This window comes from Podarcis vaucheri, assembly GCF_965113315.1.
Source record: "Podarcis vaucheri genome assembly, chromosome: 1".
NCBI lineage: Eukaryota > Metazoa > Chordata > Lepidosauria > Squamata > Lacertidae > Podarcis > Podarcis vaucheri.
The window spans coordinates 47,761,928-47,781,443 of NC_138759.1; the positions used below are offsets into that span (position 1 = coordinate 47,761,928).

The window sequence follows — 19,516 nt, forward strand, 5'->3', positions numbered from 1 at the left end:
GGGGTTTCCAGCATGGTGCCCACGGACACCATAGCACCCATTAAAGATCACAATAAATATCTTCTCAAAAATCTACTGTGCATGAGAGACTGTTTGCCCTTCCTGATCAGTTTCCGTCATCAATGAGCTAAACTGCCCCTGAACATGGAGGTTCCATTTAGCTGCCATGGCTTATAGATTTTGATAGAGCTATTTTTATAGGAACACAGATGTGTGAATCCACATTGCATCAAATGTACGAAGCTAATGTGGATATATCAAAAATGGAAGATTTAGAAAAAGCGGCCCGAGGGCAGGGGATAAATTCAGAATTCATATTTTCTAACTTCAGTTTTGATATGTGGGTGTCTAGTACACATCCAAACCCCCCAGTCTGAGAGGATTTGAAAGCACGCGGATGCAATTTCTCCCTGTGTAACTTGTGTTAGATATTTATGATTTTATTTGCCCTGAATACTTGAAGGGAAACTTTTACCCTTTTCAGCCCGTTGCTTCTGCCTCACACAGCTCTTAGGGTGAATTTGTTCTTTCCCCTGTCCCAGCTCCATGTGCTTTGAACACCAGTCTGGGTGAAACAAAGGAGAATTCTTTTCCTTCTGCTCCTCCTTTTTGTACAAAATGCGTATCTCTGAGTCCTGAAGGGAAGCCAGGAGGCCCCTAACGCTGCAAAGGGGCCTGACCTTCCCAGACCTTACTGTAATTCTATCACCATTGAAGGTTACATCTGTTTCTACTGAAAATGTAACTCAGTCCAGCTGGTCTCTCTCCTGCCCCTTTTTCTGGCATGGAGAAGAATGGGATGGGGAAAAACTTCATGTATCAGGCTGTTTAAAGACACCAGAGTAGGCCTAGTAACAAAACCATGACAGCCTGTGCTATCCCATTCATATCTTCTGTCAGGCAGACTAATAAATAATAATAATAATAATAATAATAATAATAATAATAATAATAATAATAATAGTTTTATTATTTTATTTGTACTCTGCCCATCTAACTTTGTTGCCCCAGCCACCCTGGGCAGCTTTCAACAAAATATAAAAACACAGTAAGACAACAAACATTAAAAACTTCCCTATACAGGGCTGCCTTCAGATGTCTTCTAGAAGTCGTACTATTCATTTACTCACTCATTCATTTAAATATTTCTAATCTGCAACATTTAAAATATATAATAAACTCAATCCATAAATAGCCATAAAATATTATTTGAAACACCAGTAGATATATGATTGGTTAAAAAGAGACATCCATATTGCAAAGGCTTGCCTAAATAGTGCCATTTTCAGAAGGCAGGGATAGCTCCCTGCTGAACCTCCACTGGCAGGGAGTTCCACAGGGCAGAGACTGCCATGCTAAAGATTTGGCCCTAGTGAAGGACAGCTGAACCTCAGGGGCACGGGGAACCACCAGAAGTGCCCCACCAGAAGAGCAGACTAGACTTTGAAGGCCCATCTTTGAAGAACTAAAGCTTTCGGAAGACCTAGGCACCCGCCTCTGGAGGAGCAAGAAGCAGCAATGGCAGTGGCTTCCAGTGAGATCTCGTGAGAGCTCCACAAATCTCATGAGATCACACTGGAAGCCATCCTTGCGCAATCCCAGCAAGCGAGGCTTTGGCAGAGTGGAAGGACTTTCCTGTTTCACATCAGGCGGGAAAATGGGATGGGGCTGTTGGTTGGTGTTGCAATATGATTGACTTTGTGAGTATAAAGAGTAAAGAACACGAAGATATAATGGTTGATAACCTATGCCCCATCCCCGCCATGCTAATAAATCAGTCAGAAAAGTCTAGGAGGAAATCTCCAAGCACCAAGGCTGACAACTGAGGAGGGAGGGAAGTAAAACCTTGCTATAAAGATATGGCTCCCGCATTTCCCTCCTGTTACGTACAAGCCATATCTCTGGGAAGAGATGAAGGACATTTTTCTAGAACCAAATGGAAAGGAACACAAAACCACAGCAACCCTGATCTCCAGATGGGCATGTGGGAGGTGGGATAAGATGGAGGCTGCTTCGATAAGGCACCTGCTTCAAATCAATCCACGGCAGGAAGATCTCAAGGCTCCCTCTCCTCCTACACAACCGTTGAACAACAACAACCCTGGCTAAGACACCGGGTGAGCAACCAGCCAGTCGGGGCCTTGAATGTACTAGACAAACATCCTGGGAACAGCTGAACTGTTTAAAATTGTGTCACTTTTATCTCTGTCTTCTGCGCTGAGTATTCAACAGAGCTAATCAGAATATAAGAAAGCATCCCTATTTTCCTTTTGTTGTGCAAACCGAAGAACTCCCCCCCCACTCTTTTTTCATGCGCTTGAAGAAAGAACAAGGGGAAAAGAGGTTTCCCTTGCCTTTCATAACATCTCTGGAAAAGCAAGAGACGTGCCACTGTCCTGGGACCCCTGACCTGGTTTGCCAATAGGCTTGTGGCCACTACTCTAATTGCCAAAAAGGCCCCGGGGCAAAACCATGCGATTCTGGTGCATCATGGGCAATTATAATGGCAGCCACTGACACTAATATCACCACCACTGGCAGAAGGTCCCATTCACAGGCCCCTCGTTCCTCCTGGAAATAAACAGGAGGACAAAGCATCCTTAACCACTTGGCAACAGTGAGGGGGATGATCCACCAGCATGAGAGACATGACAAAGGAAGCCACATTTAGAGCACTGTAATCCTGGAGTTGTACCTGCCCATATTAGGGCTCTATAGATCTCTTGCTTTTTCTGCCTGCCCAAAACTGCAAAAATGGAGGCTGTCAGAGAGGCTGTCTCAATAAATGGTTCATGACTGGTGCTCAATTTGTTGTGTCACAAGTGGCTTGGTCTCATGTAAGTACTTCAGGCCAAGCAGGCAGCTGCCTAAATGTACTCTTATTCTTCTAACTCCACCTGCAGCCGCATTTTTAAACATTCAATGGTAGTAGTTCTACTATAGGAGTAGCTGGCTTTGCTATTGGATTAAATACATTTGCTGCTTGACTTGTAGCTACATAGTCATAGAAGAAAAAAGTACCACGAGTTCATTTTCTGTTTCTAGATAGTTTATGAGTGTCAGCGCCTAGGCTTAGACAATATTGTCCCTTCAGCGGCAAGGCAGCCTGCGGCTGCAATACAAGATACCAAAGAACATAAAATTGGAACTATGTGGCATTTTTTCCTGGGTCAATTTCTGATGCAGCCAAAGTGTGCATCTTTCCAGGTGACACTGAACCTTTCGTCAGACAGAAGGGAGGGGAAACCGTTTTAAGCTATTGTAAAGAGCAATGCTATTGACAAAACCATTCCTGTAGAGATGCAAAGACCAGAAATGGGTCAGAGTCAGCGCCTGCTTTGAGAGCTGGCTTTAGTCTTCCTACTGTATACAGTGGTACCCCGGGTTACATACGCTTCAGGTTACAGACTCTGCTAACCCAGAAATAGTGCTTCAGGTTAAGAACTTTGCTTCAGGATGAGAACAGCAATTGTGCTCCAGCGGCGCGGCAGCAGCAGCAGCAGCAGGAGCAGGAGTTTCAGGTTCGACCTCCAGAACGAATTAAGTACTTAACCCGAGGTACCACTGTACACTGAATTCTCATCCAGGTACACACTGAGTGTAAGAACGCAGGATCAAAGTCACGAGTTGTTAACAGGAGATTTAGTTCAGCAGTTATATATTGTGGCATCGTATGTACATATCATCAACAGTGTAAGTTATTCAAGTATACCATTCAATCTCCCCCTACATTGAGAAGGAAAATGTGTAATTGTAAAGTGGGATGGTGAGAGCTGATCAGTCAATGAATCCTTTGTCAGTATAGCGGCAACCCCATTTTCCTTGGGAGTAAAAAACAAAGGTTCCACAAAGATTCACCTATGAAATGTTGGTGGGAATGAAGCAGGCTAGTTCACACCAGCTTTACCCAATTTGGTGCCCCCCCCCGATGTTTTGGACTCCCAAATCCCATCAGCCCCAGCCAGAATAGCCCACAGTCAGGCTCCAAAACGCTTGAATGTTCAAAATGTTCACCTACACAAAAGCCCAACAGAAGGGTACAGATTCTTTGCAGGGTCCCCAGCTGTATAATGTCTGTCCTGTTTCTATTTTAAATTGTGACTCAGTAATCTTATCAGTAGCCAAGAAACCACAACATCCTTATCCTCCCCATGTATTCCTCTGTGAAGAGCATGTTGCCCACAAGCTGAAATATTTGCAGGGGAAATATGGTGATTTTTCTTGCAGTTTGGGGTTTTTTTGGCACTCGAGTGGGAGTAGAGGGACAGGATGTGGCTTTATTCAAACAGCCTACAATAGCAAACATTCTACATTACAACAATAACTTGTCAGCACTGTAGGCCACATTCCAGCAAGTGTCAGCACTATGATATATTTGGTCACGTCTATGGGGAATTAGAAGTGAAAAACATATGCAGAGGAGTATAATGGATACGGATCTGTATCCCTTGAAAGGCAGGGCAAAACCACATTGCGGGTGTAGGCTTTGGCTGTGGGGTAATTCTCAGAACAGAGCTACCATCTGGGCTTTCCGTATGGCTGTGTTATCAGGGTGGGGGGACTTGTAACGATTGTCAAATGCTGTTTTAAAGCCCACTATGGAGATACATCGTATGCTGCAAAGCCACAGTGCATTGCCTCTGAAACACAGTGCAGATCAACATGTTGAACGATGCGTTTACCATTATGCGCTTACTCATTTGGGGGAAATCCTTTTTCATTTCCTGTATAGAAAAACAATCTGGGCTGCTATGTCTTTTTTCCAGGCACCATTGCCTTCTAAAGCAACAGCTCTTCGCTCTTTCCCTTAGATATATGCCTGGCTGCTTCCCACTTCTATGTCTCAGCTGATCCAGCCACACCAGTTACATTTTGGCATGCTGCTAATCAAATAGGCATTATCTGCATTTATTTATTTTTCAGTGATGGGCATCACCTCTGAAACTCATCCCACTGGACTTGCTGCCTTCTGCACACGCTTGGCAAAAATGGTAACTCTTTATATGGTAGGTGTGCGTGAATATGAGAAGCAAGATTAACAGCGATCAGAATTTAGCTCCTATAAATAATCTCCGTAGGACAATATAGTTCAAGTAACTGAGACTTCCTTAAATTCAGCTAAGGACTAAAGCCTAATGTGGATGCATGCAGAGCCTACCTGCAGTGAAGGAGGGGCGTGGCACTCACTAACCCCATCTCCTTCCAGGGCATACCTTTGAGCCCTGTTCACTCATTTGTGCTCTTCTCCACATGTAGAATGAATGCACTTATGAGAGGTGGCAGCAGATTCCCACTCCTGCTGCTACATGGGCCCACGCACAAGCATACCCCAAAAGGATTTGGAATTCCTCGCTGCATGGAGCCCTGCCATCACTTCTGTGCAGAGTGTGGTGATGGGCTTTTCATGGTGCAAATGGCAGTAGGTAGCGCCAGCTGCTGTCTACCACGCACATATTTATTCTACGCATGGAGAAGAGCCATAGCAAGCAAATAGGGCCCTTCTCTCCATGTGCTAGACACTCTGCAACAGGGGCCCACTCTGGTAGATCCCAGGATGCATAGGCTCTGTCCAGCCACTGACAGCCACCAAATCTGGGGTGCATGGAGCAATTATTGTGCGTTGCCTCCTATGCAAGCATGATGTTCAATGAGCTGATATGAAGCAGGCAAGAACCATTTGATCTTCCCTTGGGTGCAGATTCTACACATTCTAGGGCTTAAGATAACTTGTTCAATTTACGGGAGGGCTCAGTTTAAAAAGATAAGTACTGCATAGCGAAACCTTTTCCTCCCCCAGCCAACACAAGGATGTTCCCATTGTTTGTTCTCTTTCCCATCTTGCAAAGTTTTTTAATAGAATACCCTCATATCCTCCCTAGCACATCACTGTTTTCTTTTACCTAATTATGCCTGGCTTATTGCACAGGAATGCAATGTCTGTGAACTCCTGTGGGAACTCGCTGCTTAATTTGAGCCAGGGTGTGCCAGGTCTCACCCCTGAAATTTGTTTTCAGTGCCAAGGCTCAGCCCCCAGAAAACGTGATATGTCATTATAATGTGTTTGCACTGGTTATCTCATGCTAAAGGAGAACTATCTCTCAGTTCCTGCTTCAAACCCTTTCAAGCACTAATGAGACGTAGAGAAGTGTGGTGCCAGGTTTGTGGGGGGGGGGAGGTGTATCATAGAATCCCAGAGCTGGAAAGGGACCCTGAGAATCATCTAGACCAACCCCCTATGCCGCTGTCCCACATAGGGATTAAATCTGCAACCTTGGTATTATCAGCAACACACTCTAACCTTCTGGTAGAAGGAGAAAATTCAACAAAAGTCCCATGGATTTTGTGAATGAGCTAGGTTTGGGAGCATATCCAATTAGTTCCTTTTTGAGAATACATTTCTAGTGTGAATTGGCTTATCCAGCTCTTGTATTTTTGCCCGTAGTCCTCATTGTATATATTAACTGGCTAAACACAAGTACATTTTACTGACACAATTCTTGCCCAACCTGAAATTAAAAAGTTACATCCCCCTCCTCTGTTCTAGTGCACTATTAGGAATGACACCCAAGTCCGAACCTGTGCATCTTCATATGTGTACCTCCCTGGGTCTTTGACATTTTGGCTTGTTATCTCATAGCTGTGAGAGTCCAGGTTGATGGCACTCTGGGCCCCAGGAGCGAGGAACTCTTGCCAGATATCTTCCACTCTGGTAGCTACATCTTGCAATGGTTGTTTTTTCAGGTCTTGGACAGCCAACCAAAACCTGTATCAAGGGAAAAGACAGGGGAAATTCGTTTCAGAGATGTGCTTCAACCTGAGCTACCATGGCACTGGCTAATCCTAGTCCTAGCTCCACTGAATTTTACATTAAAGAAAATAAGAAAATTCATTTATAGAACAGAAGCTGGCATGTTATGCAGCCAATATTCAAATTATGTTAAACACAACTCAGTTACACTAATCCAGTGGCTCGTAAAACAAACTTTGCAAGAACCAAAATGTGATAGGTCTAACCACTAGGAAAGTGGACGCAGTTGAGTCTATTGTGGTTTGAAATGCTGTTAAGGTAGGTGATAAATTGAGATGGAATGTGCATTAAATCCAATGTGGAGTTTACAGCCATGTAAAGAACTGACAGAAAACACAGTGGATTTCTTTTATAAAAATCTTCACCTGTGAAATTGCCTTTATTCAAGATAGATTCTGCAATGTGCTCTATGAGGGGCTTTCTTTGTGCTTCATCCAGAGGCTGCAGTTAGTGCAGAATGCTGCAGGACGGTTGCAGGGTTGCCAGCATATAACACCCGTGCTCAGAGATCTGCCCTGCTTGCCAATCTGAGAATGGCCCAAGTTCAAGGTGTTACTATTGATATGTAAAGCCCTTAACAACTTGGGACCAGTTTACCTATAAGATGGCCTTCCCCAATAGGTGTTGGCCTGTCAACCACTTTGATCGGCAGAATTGGCACGACTACATGTGCCACCTAATGCCCATTCTGCATTTAATAATAACAACAATAATTTTATCATTTATACCCTGCCGATCTGGCTGCGTGTCCCCAGCCACTCTGGGCAGCTTACAGCACATATAAAAACATAGTAAAATGCCAAACATTAAAAACCTCCTGATACAGGTCTGCCTTCAGATGTCTTCTAAAAATTATCCTTGACATCTGCAGAGAGGGTGTTCCACAGGGAGAGCACCACTGCTGAGAAGGCCCTCTGCCTGGTTCCCTGTAACTTCGCTTCTCGCAGTGAGGGAACTGCCAGAAGGCCCTTGGAGGAGGACCTCAGTGTCCAGGCTGAACAATGGGGGTGGAGACGCTCCTTCCATTATACTGAACAGAGAACTTGATCATTTAGTGTGGCAGTACCTCAGACTTTGGAAATCCCAGCCTATTGAGATCAAGCAGGCGCCTTCACTGTACAGTGGTACCTCAGGTTAAGTACTTAATTCGTTCCGGAGGTCCGTACTTAACCTGAAACTGTTCTTAACCTGAAGCACCACTTTAGCTAATGGAGCCTCCTGCTGCTGCCGCGCCGCTGGAGCCCGAATTCTGTTCTCATCCTGAAGCTAAGTTCTTAACCTGAAGCACTACTTCTGGGTTACCGGAGTCTGTAACCTGAAGTGTATGTAACCTGAGGTACCGCTGTACTCTTTTTGGCACTTGCTAAAAACATGCTTGTTTAGAAAAGTCTACACAGATGCCTAGAATGCCAAGGTAATTTTAATCTGTTTTAGTATTTTATCTTTTGTATGTTTTAAAGTAGGGTTGTGATTTTTTTCTTGATTTTACTGTTTTATCTTTTGTAAACCGCCTTTTTTTTTTACAATCAAGCAGGGTATAAAATCTAAGAAACAAACAAACAAGTAATTTGTACATGTACATCTGCCATACACAATTTGCTGTTTTACACTGCGTGCCTGAGTTGCTTACTGCTTATAATGTGCTCATATGCTTGTCCAACAGGATCAATTTTAATCATCTGGAGCTGATAACACACCAGAGGAAACTCCAATGAGGCATTTACATTTTATCAATGCTTAACATGACATATCGATGCAACTGGATGTGTTCACACTGGTGTGGGGTGGATGTTGCCTACACATACGCAACAAAAATACCCCCCCCCCTAGGTGCCCCTTAAAAGTAACTGTAGAAATAAACCTCTTTTTCCTACTGCCAAGAAAGTGCTTTGTCAGGAATCTGCACAAAGTGATAATGACACCCAGTGGGCATTCACAATAACTGCAACTTCCATCCAATTGGGGCAACCCTAGACAAGAGCTGTCAGGGCAAGAAATTGTATAAGGAGCAACTCTTCAGGGTTTCAAAGGGCAATCCCAGAACCTGCTACCTGATCTTTCTAACTGAGGATGCCCAGGACTGGAGCTGGGAGCCTCTGCATGCAAATCACATGCTCTGTTACCCTTTTGCTTTTTTTCTTGTAAGTGGTACAGGAGGGGCTGGCTCGGTTGTCTACTATGGTTTCTCACCACTGGCAGCTGAAACTGCACCATGTAGAAACATTATGTGTCAGGTGATACGGAAATGCAATCTGCGGTATTCGGTCTGTGACAGCTCATTCAATGTGCAAGTCGCCAAATGATGATTAAATATGTGTGACCCCCCAACTAAATAAATCTCGAAAGGCGTCTATGCTGCATGTACTTTGGAGGTAAACCCTTTATGAGTAGCTTGAGAAATGCATGGTGTTAAAAGGTCACGAGGCCATTGCTTTGCTGAAGCTCAGGAGTGTGCCTTGCTCTGTGCTGGATGGGTGACCACCGGGGAACCACATGTATTTTCTGTGATGGGAGGAAAGTGGGATATAAATGCAAACAAGCACATCCATTGTGCCTCTCTCCTTCGCCACCACTTAAGAGAGTAAAGATTGCCCTCTTCTCTTTAAACACAAACCTCAGCCATGTTGCTAACGCTGGAAAAAAGACATTTTCCATTCATTTGGCTTGAGCTTTGTGAAGTTTTCTCTTTTCATACCTCCCCCTGCCCCCCAAAAGGCAGCTGTATTCTGCCATTTCCTGTTCTTAACAATCTCTCCACCCTGCAAGAAGTATTAAAGCCATCTGTGTGACAGGATCTGGTGGGCTGTTCCACAGTTGCCTTTCAAAACCGCCTGCAGTTTGATTGACCGTCCATTCCGGTCCTCCTCCCCCATAGCCATGGCAACCAAAGAGAAAGAGGAAGGAGGATAAGCCATTTGAGATATGGAACACTTTAATGATCAGCTGTGGTGCAGCCCGTCCTTGGGAGCCACAGTTTACACAGACCCATTTTGAGCGCTTGTAATCCTGAAAGAAAACACCTAACCCAGCCTAAATTACTACATGATTTCCTCTGTATACTGAAATGCGGGACTAGTATGCAATGCAATCAGCAAACCTGCACAAGAAAGGAGGCTTCTAAAATGGACCTCCATTTTATGGGATAAGGAGCGGACATGGTGACGGTCCAAGGCAATGTCAGGCATGGAAAGCCCCCCAGCAAATAGGACAAAGCTATTCTGCTGCTACAATGGCTGCCCCCACACTTTAAAGACAGCCTGAGGAGAAAGGTTTCTGCCTAGCCAGAGGAAAGGGATTCCTCACTACATTCTCTTTACAGACAGCACACCGTTGTGGCAGTGGGCAGGCAGAATAGAACGTAAACTGACGACAACAGACAAAGAGGACGCAGACCTGGAATAAACAGCCATAAGAAAGAAACACATTTAGAAATGACAAATGCCACTGTATTTGGAAAAAAAGAAGGAAAGGTGGGTTTTGAGTTTTAATATTAACCACAACCACAAATTAAGTTACTGCTAGTCAAATTCCATACTGGCTGTTACCAGCAAGGATCTGCGCAGAAGAAATCGAGGATGTGCTTTGCCTTTTGCCTCTTAGGAAGAATCTACCCACCCAGGGTATATTTACTGTTTATTTTAACGTACATCCAATGAGGGACTGCATTTCGGTAGATTGCACCCTTTCTAGCCAAAGAGTCTAATTCTGTAGTCTTCACAAAGACATTCAAATCATGGGAAGTCAGAGGAGCTACTTGTGAGAATAGTATTCAAAACCCACCAGGATGTGGCAGAAATATGTTCCACATAATGTCCCCTTCTTATATACCGTATTTTTTGCACCATAACACTCACTTTTTTTCCTCCTAGAAAGTAAGGGGAAATGTCTGTGCGTGTTATGGAGGGAATGCCTACGGATGATGGGGGGATCTGCTGCAGTCGTGAGCAGAGGATCCATGGTTCCCCTTCCTTCCCTCCTCCATGTATCGCTTTGAAACAGCAAAGCGGGAGAAGAGCCGCTGAGTGGGGAGGAGAGAGGGACAGAGAGCCTGCTTGCTTTAAAGGAGCAAAGCGGGAGAGGAGAGGAGCCTTCTCCTCTTATACCCCTGCATTATGAATAGCATCCTTCTCCACCCCCCCCCCATGCGTGTTCCTTGTCCCTTGAGTGCTTTTCCTTCCCTCCCCACTTAAAATGTGGTTACAGAGCACGCATCCACATGGATCCTCAGGATTTTTGCATTAGGCTACCCCAAACTCACCGTCAGATCACATGTCTGTGGCCACACCATGAACCACAAAAATCATACAGCCACTGTTTCGTTTAGAATATTTTTTTCTTGTTTTCCTCCTCTAAAAACTATGCACGTGTTATGGTCCGGTGCGTGTTATAGAGCAAAAAATACGATAATCACTGTCTAGTGTCTGCTAAAGATAACCATGTAATGCAATTTATACCATCCGGAAGGGAGAATATTCTCCATTTCTTCATAGTAAGGTAATAGTTGTTCTTGAAAGCATGCTCATCAAAAGAAACATTTATATATACCAAATCTATTTGAATGAAAAGTGATAAGGGCAATCCAAAAGCTGTCTTTTTTTCCAGTGAAGTGATAGCTGTCATTAGTGATTCCCACATGTATATGCTCATGTTTTGATCCACCTTGAGCATGGGTTGAACCATGGAAAGGCAGCATACAAATAAAATGTATGTATTAAGTGGGGGTTAATTCTGAGAAGATATGCCAAGGATTCTGCTGTTTGCATTCGTTGCCCTTCTCAGATCTCGTTTAAGCTACTAGGCACCCAAATTACTATGCTTATAAGGCTCATATTAATTGAGCCTTATAAAAAATCAAAGCCACAGCCTTGCAAAAGAACTCATTTCCCCCTCCCAAATACTGGGAAATATAATGAATCATACTTGCTCTGATCAGGACCTGCTGTGTGTTAAAGGATACTGGTGTGAAAAGTATTTATTTGTGACACCTGTTCTTCAATTCTCTGAGCTCAGTGCAGCTTGGATTTGCTTCTCAGATGGGCTTACAGTGCCAAAGCTTCAGCCACTTGCAGGCGTCATGAAAGCATGTATGATTCATCCAGAATAGATAGTCCAGCTCCTGAGACTAGGAGCATTTTCTTATGTTGGGTGTAGAAAACAAAAACATTGAGATCTCAAGGTATTAGGTGGGCTATAATTGGGTTGTAATTGGGACCCTGTTCACATAGTGTGGCTCAGGACACTGCATCTATGATATCCCCTAAGAGAGGAAAATAGAACATGCTTCACATTTACATCTCAATTCTAAGGTGAGTGGCAAGCTTTCCATGTATAATTTCCAGTTCTACAGGATTTCCAGTATAACTTGTGAACACTGGTGAGTAGCAACAGTTCTACAATCAGTCAGGCTTTGGGTTCTTCTCTAGGCCTATGAAATATAGTACTCCTTTTCGTATCCACACGATGTCAGAGATCTTCCACCTGAATTTAGCAGAAACTAGTACCTGTAGAGCATCTGCACCCTCTAGTGGCTAAGAGACTACAGACGCTGATGTCAACAAACAGCAAAGTTATTTCAGCTCCTTGGAATTTCTGCCTCATGTTCTTTGTACTACAGTTTAAAAGGTCACACAGAGACAATAATCATTACCTTTTGTACCATCTCTTAGGACAAGATGCCTTAGGAGTCTGATTAGTACCCGTCTTTCACTGTCAAGAAAATGTGTTTTGTTGCTGTTGTTCACTTCTTTATAGACACATATATGCTTGCAGTAGTGTCTTTTCCTGTTATCATGTTGGAAGTAATTTCATATAAGGTCACCAACCTGGTACCTTCCAGATTTGGTACCTCCCACTTGCTAGGGCTGATGGGAGTTGTAGTTCAAAACATCTAGAGGACACCAGGTGGGTAAAGGCATACTTTTAAGCATATACATAGTGTATATTGTTTAATCACTTTTGCTGATTTCTTGTCTTGGCAATTGGGTCTTTTCCAGTTTTGTGCTGAACCTTCACGTTAAGCAAATGAATGACTGACGGACTGACACTGAGCTGTCACTGCAGCTTGTGTTGGTTACGATGATAAACATGGTGACGGGGATCGCTCACGTTTAGCTTTTGCCTTGCCTCACAACTAACCATTTCTACTCCCAGCTGAGGTGTCTATGCACATGGCGGCAGCTGACAGGCATTTTAGTCCAAGGCTGTCAAAGGCAGTAGGTACTGTTAACGGAAAAATCTGAGGGCTCCCTTGGACAAAAAGTAAAGACACCAACCAGGATAACTTGGAGCAAAACAGCAGCCTGTAGGCTTGGCCTTTATTGAACTGTTGCAACAGGGTATTCCCTTCACTTGCAAGAGAGAGGAAAGACCCAGAACAATGGGCTGCAAGACCTTATAAAAACTTTTGAAATTCCCCTCCTCTAGCTCAAGCCCACCCCCAGAAACATCATGCATACATTACAGAAAGGAGGGGTTGAGGGAGGAGTTGTGGTGGTAACCTGAGTGTCCTGTCACCCAGCTGGTTCCTCCTTTCCCCCTCCCCATGAGTACTTTCCAGGTGACAATGGGGAGTTTGCAGTTTCCTGCCCCCAGAGGGAAGATCTGATCATTGTCCTTTGTTTCAGTCTGTGGTGAATCCACTGTTCTTTGTGATTTTGATTGTCTTCTGTCTGGGATTATCAGGGTTGACATAGCAACTGGGCAGGGCTCCTGTGGATGTGCTGGGATGGTGAAGGGATTATGGCTGACCAGAACCAAGCCACCCCCCCTTTGATAGTCCTTGTCACATGGAGTAAAAAAATGGAACAGTGCAAATCCGATGCATGGTTGATTTTCTATGAATTTATAACAGAAATGTGGCGTATGTAGTGTGTGAGTGTGAGTGTGTGTGAAGTTTGTGCAAACAGAATGATTGGGGGGGTGTTCCTGCTACAGTACAGAGACAATGAGTCGAGGTCAAACACTGGCTACGGCTGAGGGTTAGTGAGGCGAGAGCAGAACTAGGAGCCCCAGGCTGGACTGCACACCAAGCCAAACCTTGTCTTAGCGTAGCACAGCTGCAAAAAGGGGCAAAGCGGCGGGGAGCTCCTCTCTGGGAACCTGGTCTCAGTAGGCCTGTGTGTCCTGTGCTTTTCTTCTTATCCCTACCTGGAGATGCCAGGAATTGAACCAGAGACCTTCTGCAAGCAAGGCAGAGGTGCTCCACCACTGAGCTTTGGTCCTTCCTCCTTGCCCTAAGCACACTGAGAGGAGGGAAAGGAAGGTGCAGCTAAATCTGCATCCTGTGTATCAGGTAAGGATAATATTGATGTGTTCACAGGAGTGGCATTCGTTGTTTTCACAACACTGTGCTGTTCTGGGGAAATGGCTACCCACTGGAATAAACAAGGAAATAGAAAAGTATCTGAAATTAAAGGAATTTAGTAAACCTAACAAAGCCCCCCCCCCCCCGCCGCCCAATTGCTTGTCTTCCATTATTTTTGTGTTTGTGAATCCTCTTTTTTTTTAATAACTACCCTTAAGGTCTTTAGGCACTTCACAAATGTCCCTTTTCTCAGCATTCATACATGTTTGCTTTGAAGGTTCAGGAATTACCTTACTCTTAGGTTAATATAAAGAGAGAAAGAGAGTTCTAATTGTGACGTTGGAGATTTCTCCAGCTGGTTCGAATACACAAAAATCTCTGACAGGAAAAATCTGGAGACAGCTGGTGAAACTCCCCCTCAGGGCTGGCTTTAGGCATTTTGTCGCCATAGGCAAAATACTGAAATAGCTTCTCCCTCCCACAGGATCCTGGAACTCCCAGAACTAGCAGCCTCTCCTTCCGTAGCCCATCTGGTCCTGGGGGCTGTTGCACTTTGATGAGGTCTTCCTTCATCAGCCACAACTGCACTCCACAATTGCCCCCTCCCCTGTGATTGGACTATCCCTTCACTATTCTGGTATCACCACCACCATCTGCATTTATATTCTGCAATTTCCTCTAAGGAGCTCACATCAGCACACCTCTTACCCATCTCTCCGCACAACAACTCTGTGAGGTAGGTTAGGCTAAGTGATAGTGACTGAATGGTCCAAAGGTGCCATAGGCAGGTGGGGGTTGAACTTGTGCTTCCCTGGTCCTAGTACGGTGGTACCTCGGGTTACATACGCTTCAGGTTACAGACTCCGCTAACCCAGAAATAGTGCTTCAGGTTAAGAACTTTGTTTCAGGATGAGAACAGAAATCGTGCTCCGGTGGCGTGGCGGCAGTGGGAGGCTCCATTAGCTAAAGTGGTGCTTCAGGTTAAGAACAATTTCAGGTTAAGAATGGACCTCTGGAACGAATTAAGTACTTAACCCAAGGTACCACTGTAGTTCAAGACTCTAACCAGTACACAACATGCTGTGTCTCATCCATCTATACTGAACATTCAGTTGTAGGCTCAGTGAAATAAGTACTGCATTCTTCAAGCGTCACAGAGATCCTTTGGCTATTAACTAGCCCATCCCTATATCAGTTATTCCTTTCTTCTTCCTGCCCTGGATATATGTGTGGGCATTCGCCAAGATATCTGTTGCAGAACTATGAGCATCTAATGTAGCCGTTCTGAAACTAGTATTTAGCTGTAGCTGCAGGAGCGGTCGCAGAACAGTGTTCTCAAGGTGCTGCCACATCCTTTATCAATAAATAAAGCAAAGCTATACTTCAGTGGCCTTATGTGACGTCCCATAAAACATTGCTTAGTAATAAGGCCTGTTCTGTTCTCTTTGTGAATTAGCTCACTCAGTAACACTGATTCAAAATCTGACCCCGTTTGACACAAGCATATAAATGTATTATCGGAATCTACTAACAAAGCTGTCTGTTAAACACTAGGTGGGGTCTCAGATCTCTGTCCAGAGATTGTTCCTGCCCCTTCTGAAAACGATGAGGCATGTGAGTTTGCATGTAATGCTAAGCAAATGAATGACTGACAGACTGACACTGAGCTGTCACTGCAGCTTGTGTTTGTTATGATGATAACAGGGTGACAGGGATCGCTCACGTTTAGCTTTTGCCTTGCATCATAACTAATTTTAGTCCAACATATATGGAAAATTAACCTTCTTCTAGAGGGAATTGTAGATTTCTATCAAAATCCAACCAGCATGCCTTTTAACAAAGATTTTGGCAAATTCCTTAGTGGTACCTTAAGGGTACCTTTTAGATACAGACTAGCACTGCTGTCATGCTAATTTATAGCATTCCATACAGGAGTCCAATTCCCACATTCCTTGCTCTTGACATCAGTGAACTTTTCTGCAGAGCAAGTACTGCAACCTTTGGAGCACTAAATCTTTAGAGTATCTGAAGGGTCTTTACCTGAGGTTTTCAGAACTGAATTCCGATTCCAGAAACCGAAGAAACTGGTCACGCCCAACGGGATCTTTCAACACCTCATCTATAGAGAAGCCCCATCTTTTGACCCGGTGCTGAGAAGGCTCCTTGCTATTCAAAGGATACAAAGATAAGGATCAGCCAGGGTTTTTTTCCCGGGTCTCCCAACGTATATTTCTCTGTGACAGCTTAATTCAAAATGCTCATTAGTGAGCCTGTAGTGATAATTTAAATTAAAGGGGGACACGCACACATCCTTTTGACTTCAAAGAGTAGAGAAATCTGTATGTATGAAAACAGATGATTTGTTACCTTGTCAAAATGTCAGAAAAAGATAAGCTAGGTAGTTCTCTGCTTGTGGATACAAAGCTGATATCAGAGAGAAACACTTGCTTATAATTTGAAGAAATCGACTCTGTAGCCCAAGAGAGGAAAATGTCAACCTGAAATATTTGGGGTGAGTTATGATTTTTTGGGGAGGGAGGGGGCATAATTTCCTATTCAGTATCTGTTTTATGTATTGAAAGGAGAATCTGAGAGTGATAAGTATGCAGCCGTATTCTTTTCCTCAGAAGGGTCTCTTACTCTAATAAATTTCTTATCTCAGAAAATACGAAATTAATGATATATTTAATGACAAGTTTGAGGGAGCGCACAAAATCCCTCTTCTGGGCTTGTATGCAGCCTGAGACAGAAAAGTTAACTACCCTTATTTTAAATTCAAATAATGACATCCAATGTAACAGATGGGATACAATAAGGGACAAAGGAATCTATAAGGAGGAGGAGAAGCAAATTTAGATAATAATGTTAGATAACTGGGCAGGGACCCTCCTTTGTAAATAAACCACCCTGTTCATAGATAGTGCTGTATAAATAATAATAATTGTTACAATGACTATTAGGATTTTGGGAGTCAGTTCTGGGAAGAGAGGAGCCAGCCAGCAGCTGTTCTCTGCAAGGTCTTGCCATCTCACCTCTCCCTCTGTTATAGGCAGGTGTCAATCCTTCACATAAAGATAATGCAAACTGTGCAGCCAAAAGAGCTCTGCAATGTTTTATATGAATATAGGTTGTAAACAGCTTTGAGATCCCCCCTTAAAAATATAAAGCTGTATAGAAATGAATAATAGTAAGAAGTGTGAAAAATATTAATATCTCACCTTGTTTCTAAGTCCCAAAATATAGCGTCATCATTTATCCAGGGATTAGAAGGTTCAGCAGGAGTTAAAAAAGGGTCATAGTCAATGTACTGATCTGAATAAGTAATTAAACTGTAACAAGAGAAAAGAAAAGAAAATATACAGAGATGAAAGCTGTGCGTATAACTTCATTAAATATTACATATATTGCTATTTTTAAAAAGTATATTAATCTGAAAAGTATTCATTTTTTGCCCATGCACTGCACAAGTGTCAGTAAAAAGGCTGGTTCCTATAGGATACATAGTCTATGCCAAAGTGTTTGTCTTCCAAGAGGTGTTACAAAACAAACAATGCTACCTTGTATTATCTAAGTTCACAGGAATGTAACTTTTGTTTCCATTCCTTAAAAAAAAGAAGTGGTTAGGCCATGGGTAGCCAAGCTAAGGCCCGGGGGCCAGATCTGGCCCAATCGCCTTCTAAATCCAGCCCACGGATGGTCCAGAAATCAGCGTGTTTTTACATGAGTAGAATGTGTCCTTTTATTTAAAATGCATTTCCCCCCCTTCAAAATATAGTCCGGCCCCCCACAAGGTCTGAGGGACAGTGGACTGTCCCCCAGCTGAAAAAGTTTGCTGACCCCTGGGTTAGGCAGATGATTGTTTTTGATCAAAAACAAAGTAGCTAACTAGATATAGTACAGCCGGACAAAAGCAAGCCCCCATTAGCTTCTATTGGACAGAGCTAAGCATTGATTTCAACAGAAAATTAACTGGTGCTTTGTCCAATAGATGTCAATGGGGAAGGTTAAACACTTAAGTTTTGTAGACTTGCGCGCATTGGTTTCTAGCGTCCCGCTTAATATAATAATTGCATCAACAAGATACATCATTTTAGTTTCCCCCCACAAATGCTCCATTCACCATGCATACTTTGAGTAGTTGTATTGTTTTCATTTGGTCTCCGTAAGGCAAGTCAACATTTTCTGCCAGATTATTGCTCGGGCGAATGTTGATGGGCACATAGCTGGGATTTGCAGCCAGCGGCGGAGCAAACCTATTGGGTGCCTGAGGCAGCGTGTGTACCCTGTGCCCAGGGGCGGAGCCAGCCACCCATGGGGTGGTGCCAACTGTGGCAGGGTGCTCCACAGGACCTCCAAGGAGTCTGCCTGCCTCCTCCCACTCAGCCACCCGACAGCTGAGGGGGAGGCGGCAGCCGGACTGTTTGGGGCAGCGCGGAGCCTGCGGGCACCCAAGCCACTGCGTCACTTCCAGGAGAGACGCGTGGCTTGGGCATGCTGCAGGCCCCACGTGAGTGCCACCCAGCATTTTGTCACCCCTCTCAGTGGTGACACCCCATGCAGACTGCCCCCCACCCCATTTGTAGCACCCACATGTGAACGCCAGCATTTACTAAAACGTGCATGTTTACTGTTAAGACTGTGCACGGACTGTAGCTAAGAATAAGAATCAAGAAGTCGCTAGGGAGAATAGTCTAGGTTCCAAACTCTGGCCAATTGTTCACTTTAATTCTTACACAGGCTATATCACTTGCCTGTGTGTGTGTGTGTTAATGAGAAATGGTGGGGCTGGAGGTGTGGAGCTCTTTTTCCCTTCAGCCTGTCACAGGAAGGTTTCACAAGGCATTACAATCACACCATTTCGTAACAAAATGCAGGTCCTACCAATAAAGCCTCGGGGTCCTTAGTCCCTCCCTGTCTTATCTTATTTCATTAATAACGTCTCATGACCACCATGGATCAGTAGCTGGAGGAAGGAAAAGCCTCAATTTTCACAGTAACTGAAGCATTGGGGGGGGGGGAGATTTCTGTTAAAAAAATCAATTGGGGACTATAGTTTCTGAAATTCAAATGTTTTCCAATGAAACTGCGGGCACCACAAGGAGTTAAAAATAATGTGGGTTGCAGTTCAAGCTGTTTACTTCAGAGCCATTTCATGGAATTTGATGAGCCTATTATCGAGTGGCTGTGAATCGCACCGGGCAAATTGTAAAGTCAGTCTTGGTTTTGCAGAGACATGAAAAGTAAGGGATGAAAGGAAGGAAGGAAAACTGGATCCACTGAATATTTCAGGCATGTTCTGCAGCTGAACGTTGCAGGCACTTTCCTCAGTGTTGGTGCAATGCTACATGGCAGATCTAGGAGCATGCAAGTCTGGGAAAGTCACCATCTACTTTCTCTGTGACTGC

General features: G+C 44.0%; 1 protein-coding gene across 7 annotated transcripts in view; it reads right to left on the reverse strand.

Moving 5' to 3' along the window:
* Positions 1 to 19,516, reverse strand: part of RGS6 (regulator of G protein signaling 6) — a 205,396-nt gene that overhangs the window by 27,261 nt on the left and 158,619 nt on the right. For 5 of the 7 annotated variants that reach the window (XM_082225573.1, XM_082225574.1, XM_082225572.1 and 2 more), the window contains 3 exons: positions 17,330 to 17,440; positions 16,152 to 16,277; positions 6,577 to 6,763 (listed from right to left, as the gene is read on the reverse strand). In XM_082225573.1, coding sequence (XP_082081699.1) covers positions 6,577 to 6,763; positions 16,152 to 16,277; positions 17,330 to 17,440 — 424 coding nt within the window. The remainder of the gene's footprint in view (positions 1 to 6,576; positions 6,764 to 16,151; positions 16,278 to 17,329; positions 17,441 to 19,516) is intronic. The other 2 variants (XR_014220485.1, XR_014220486.1) reach the window with 1 other exon arrangement.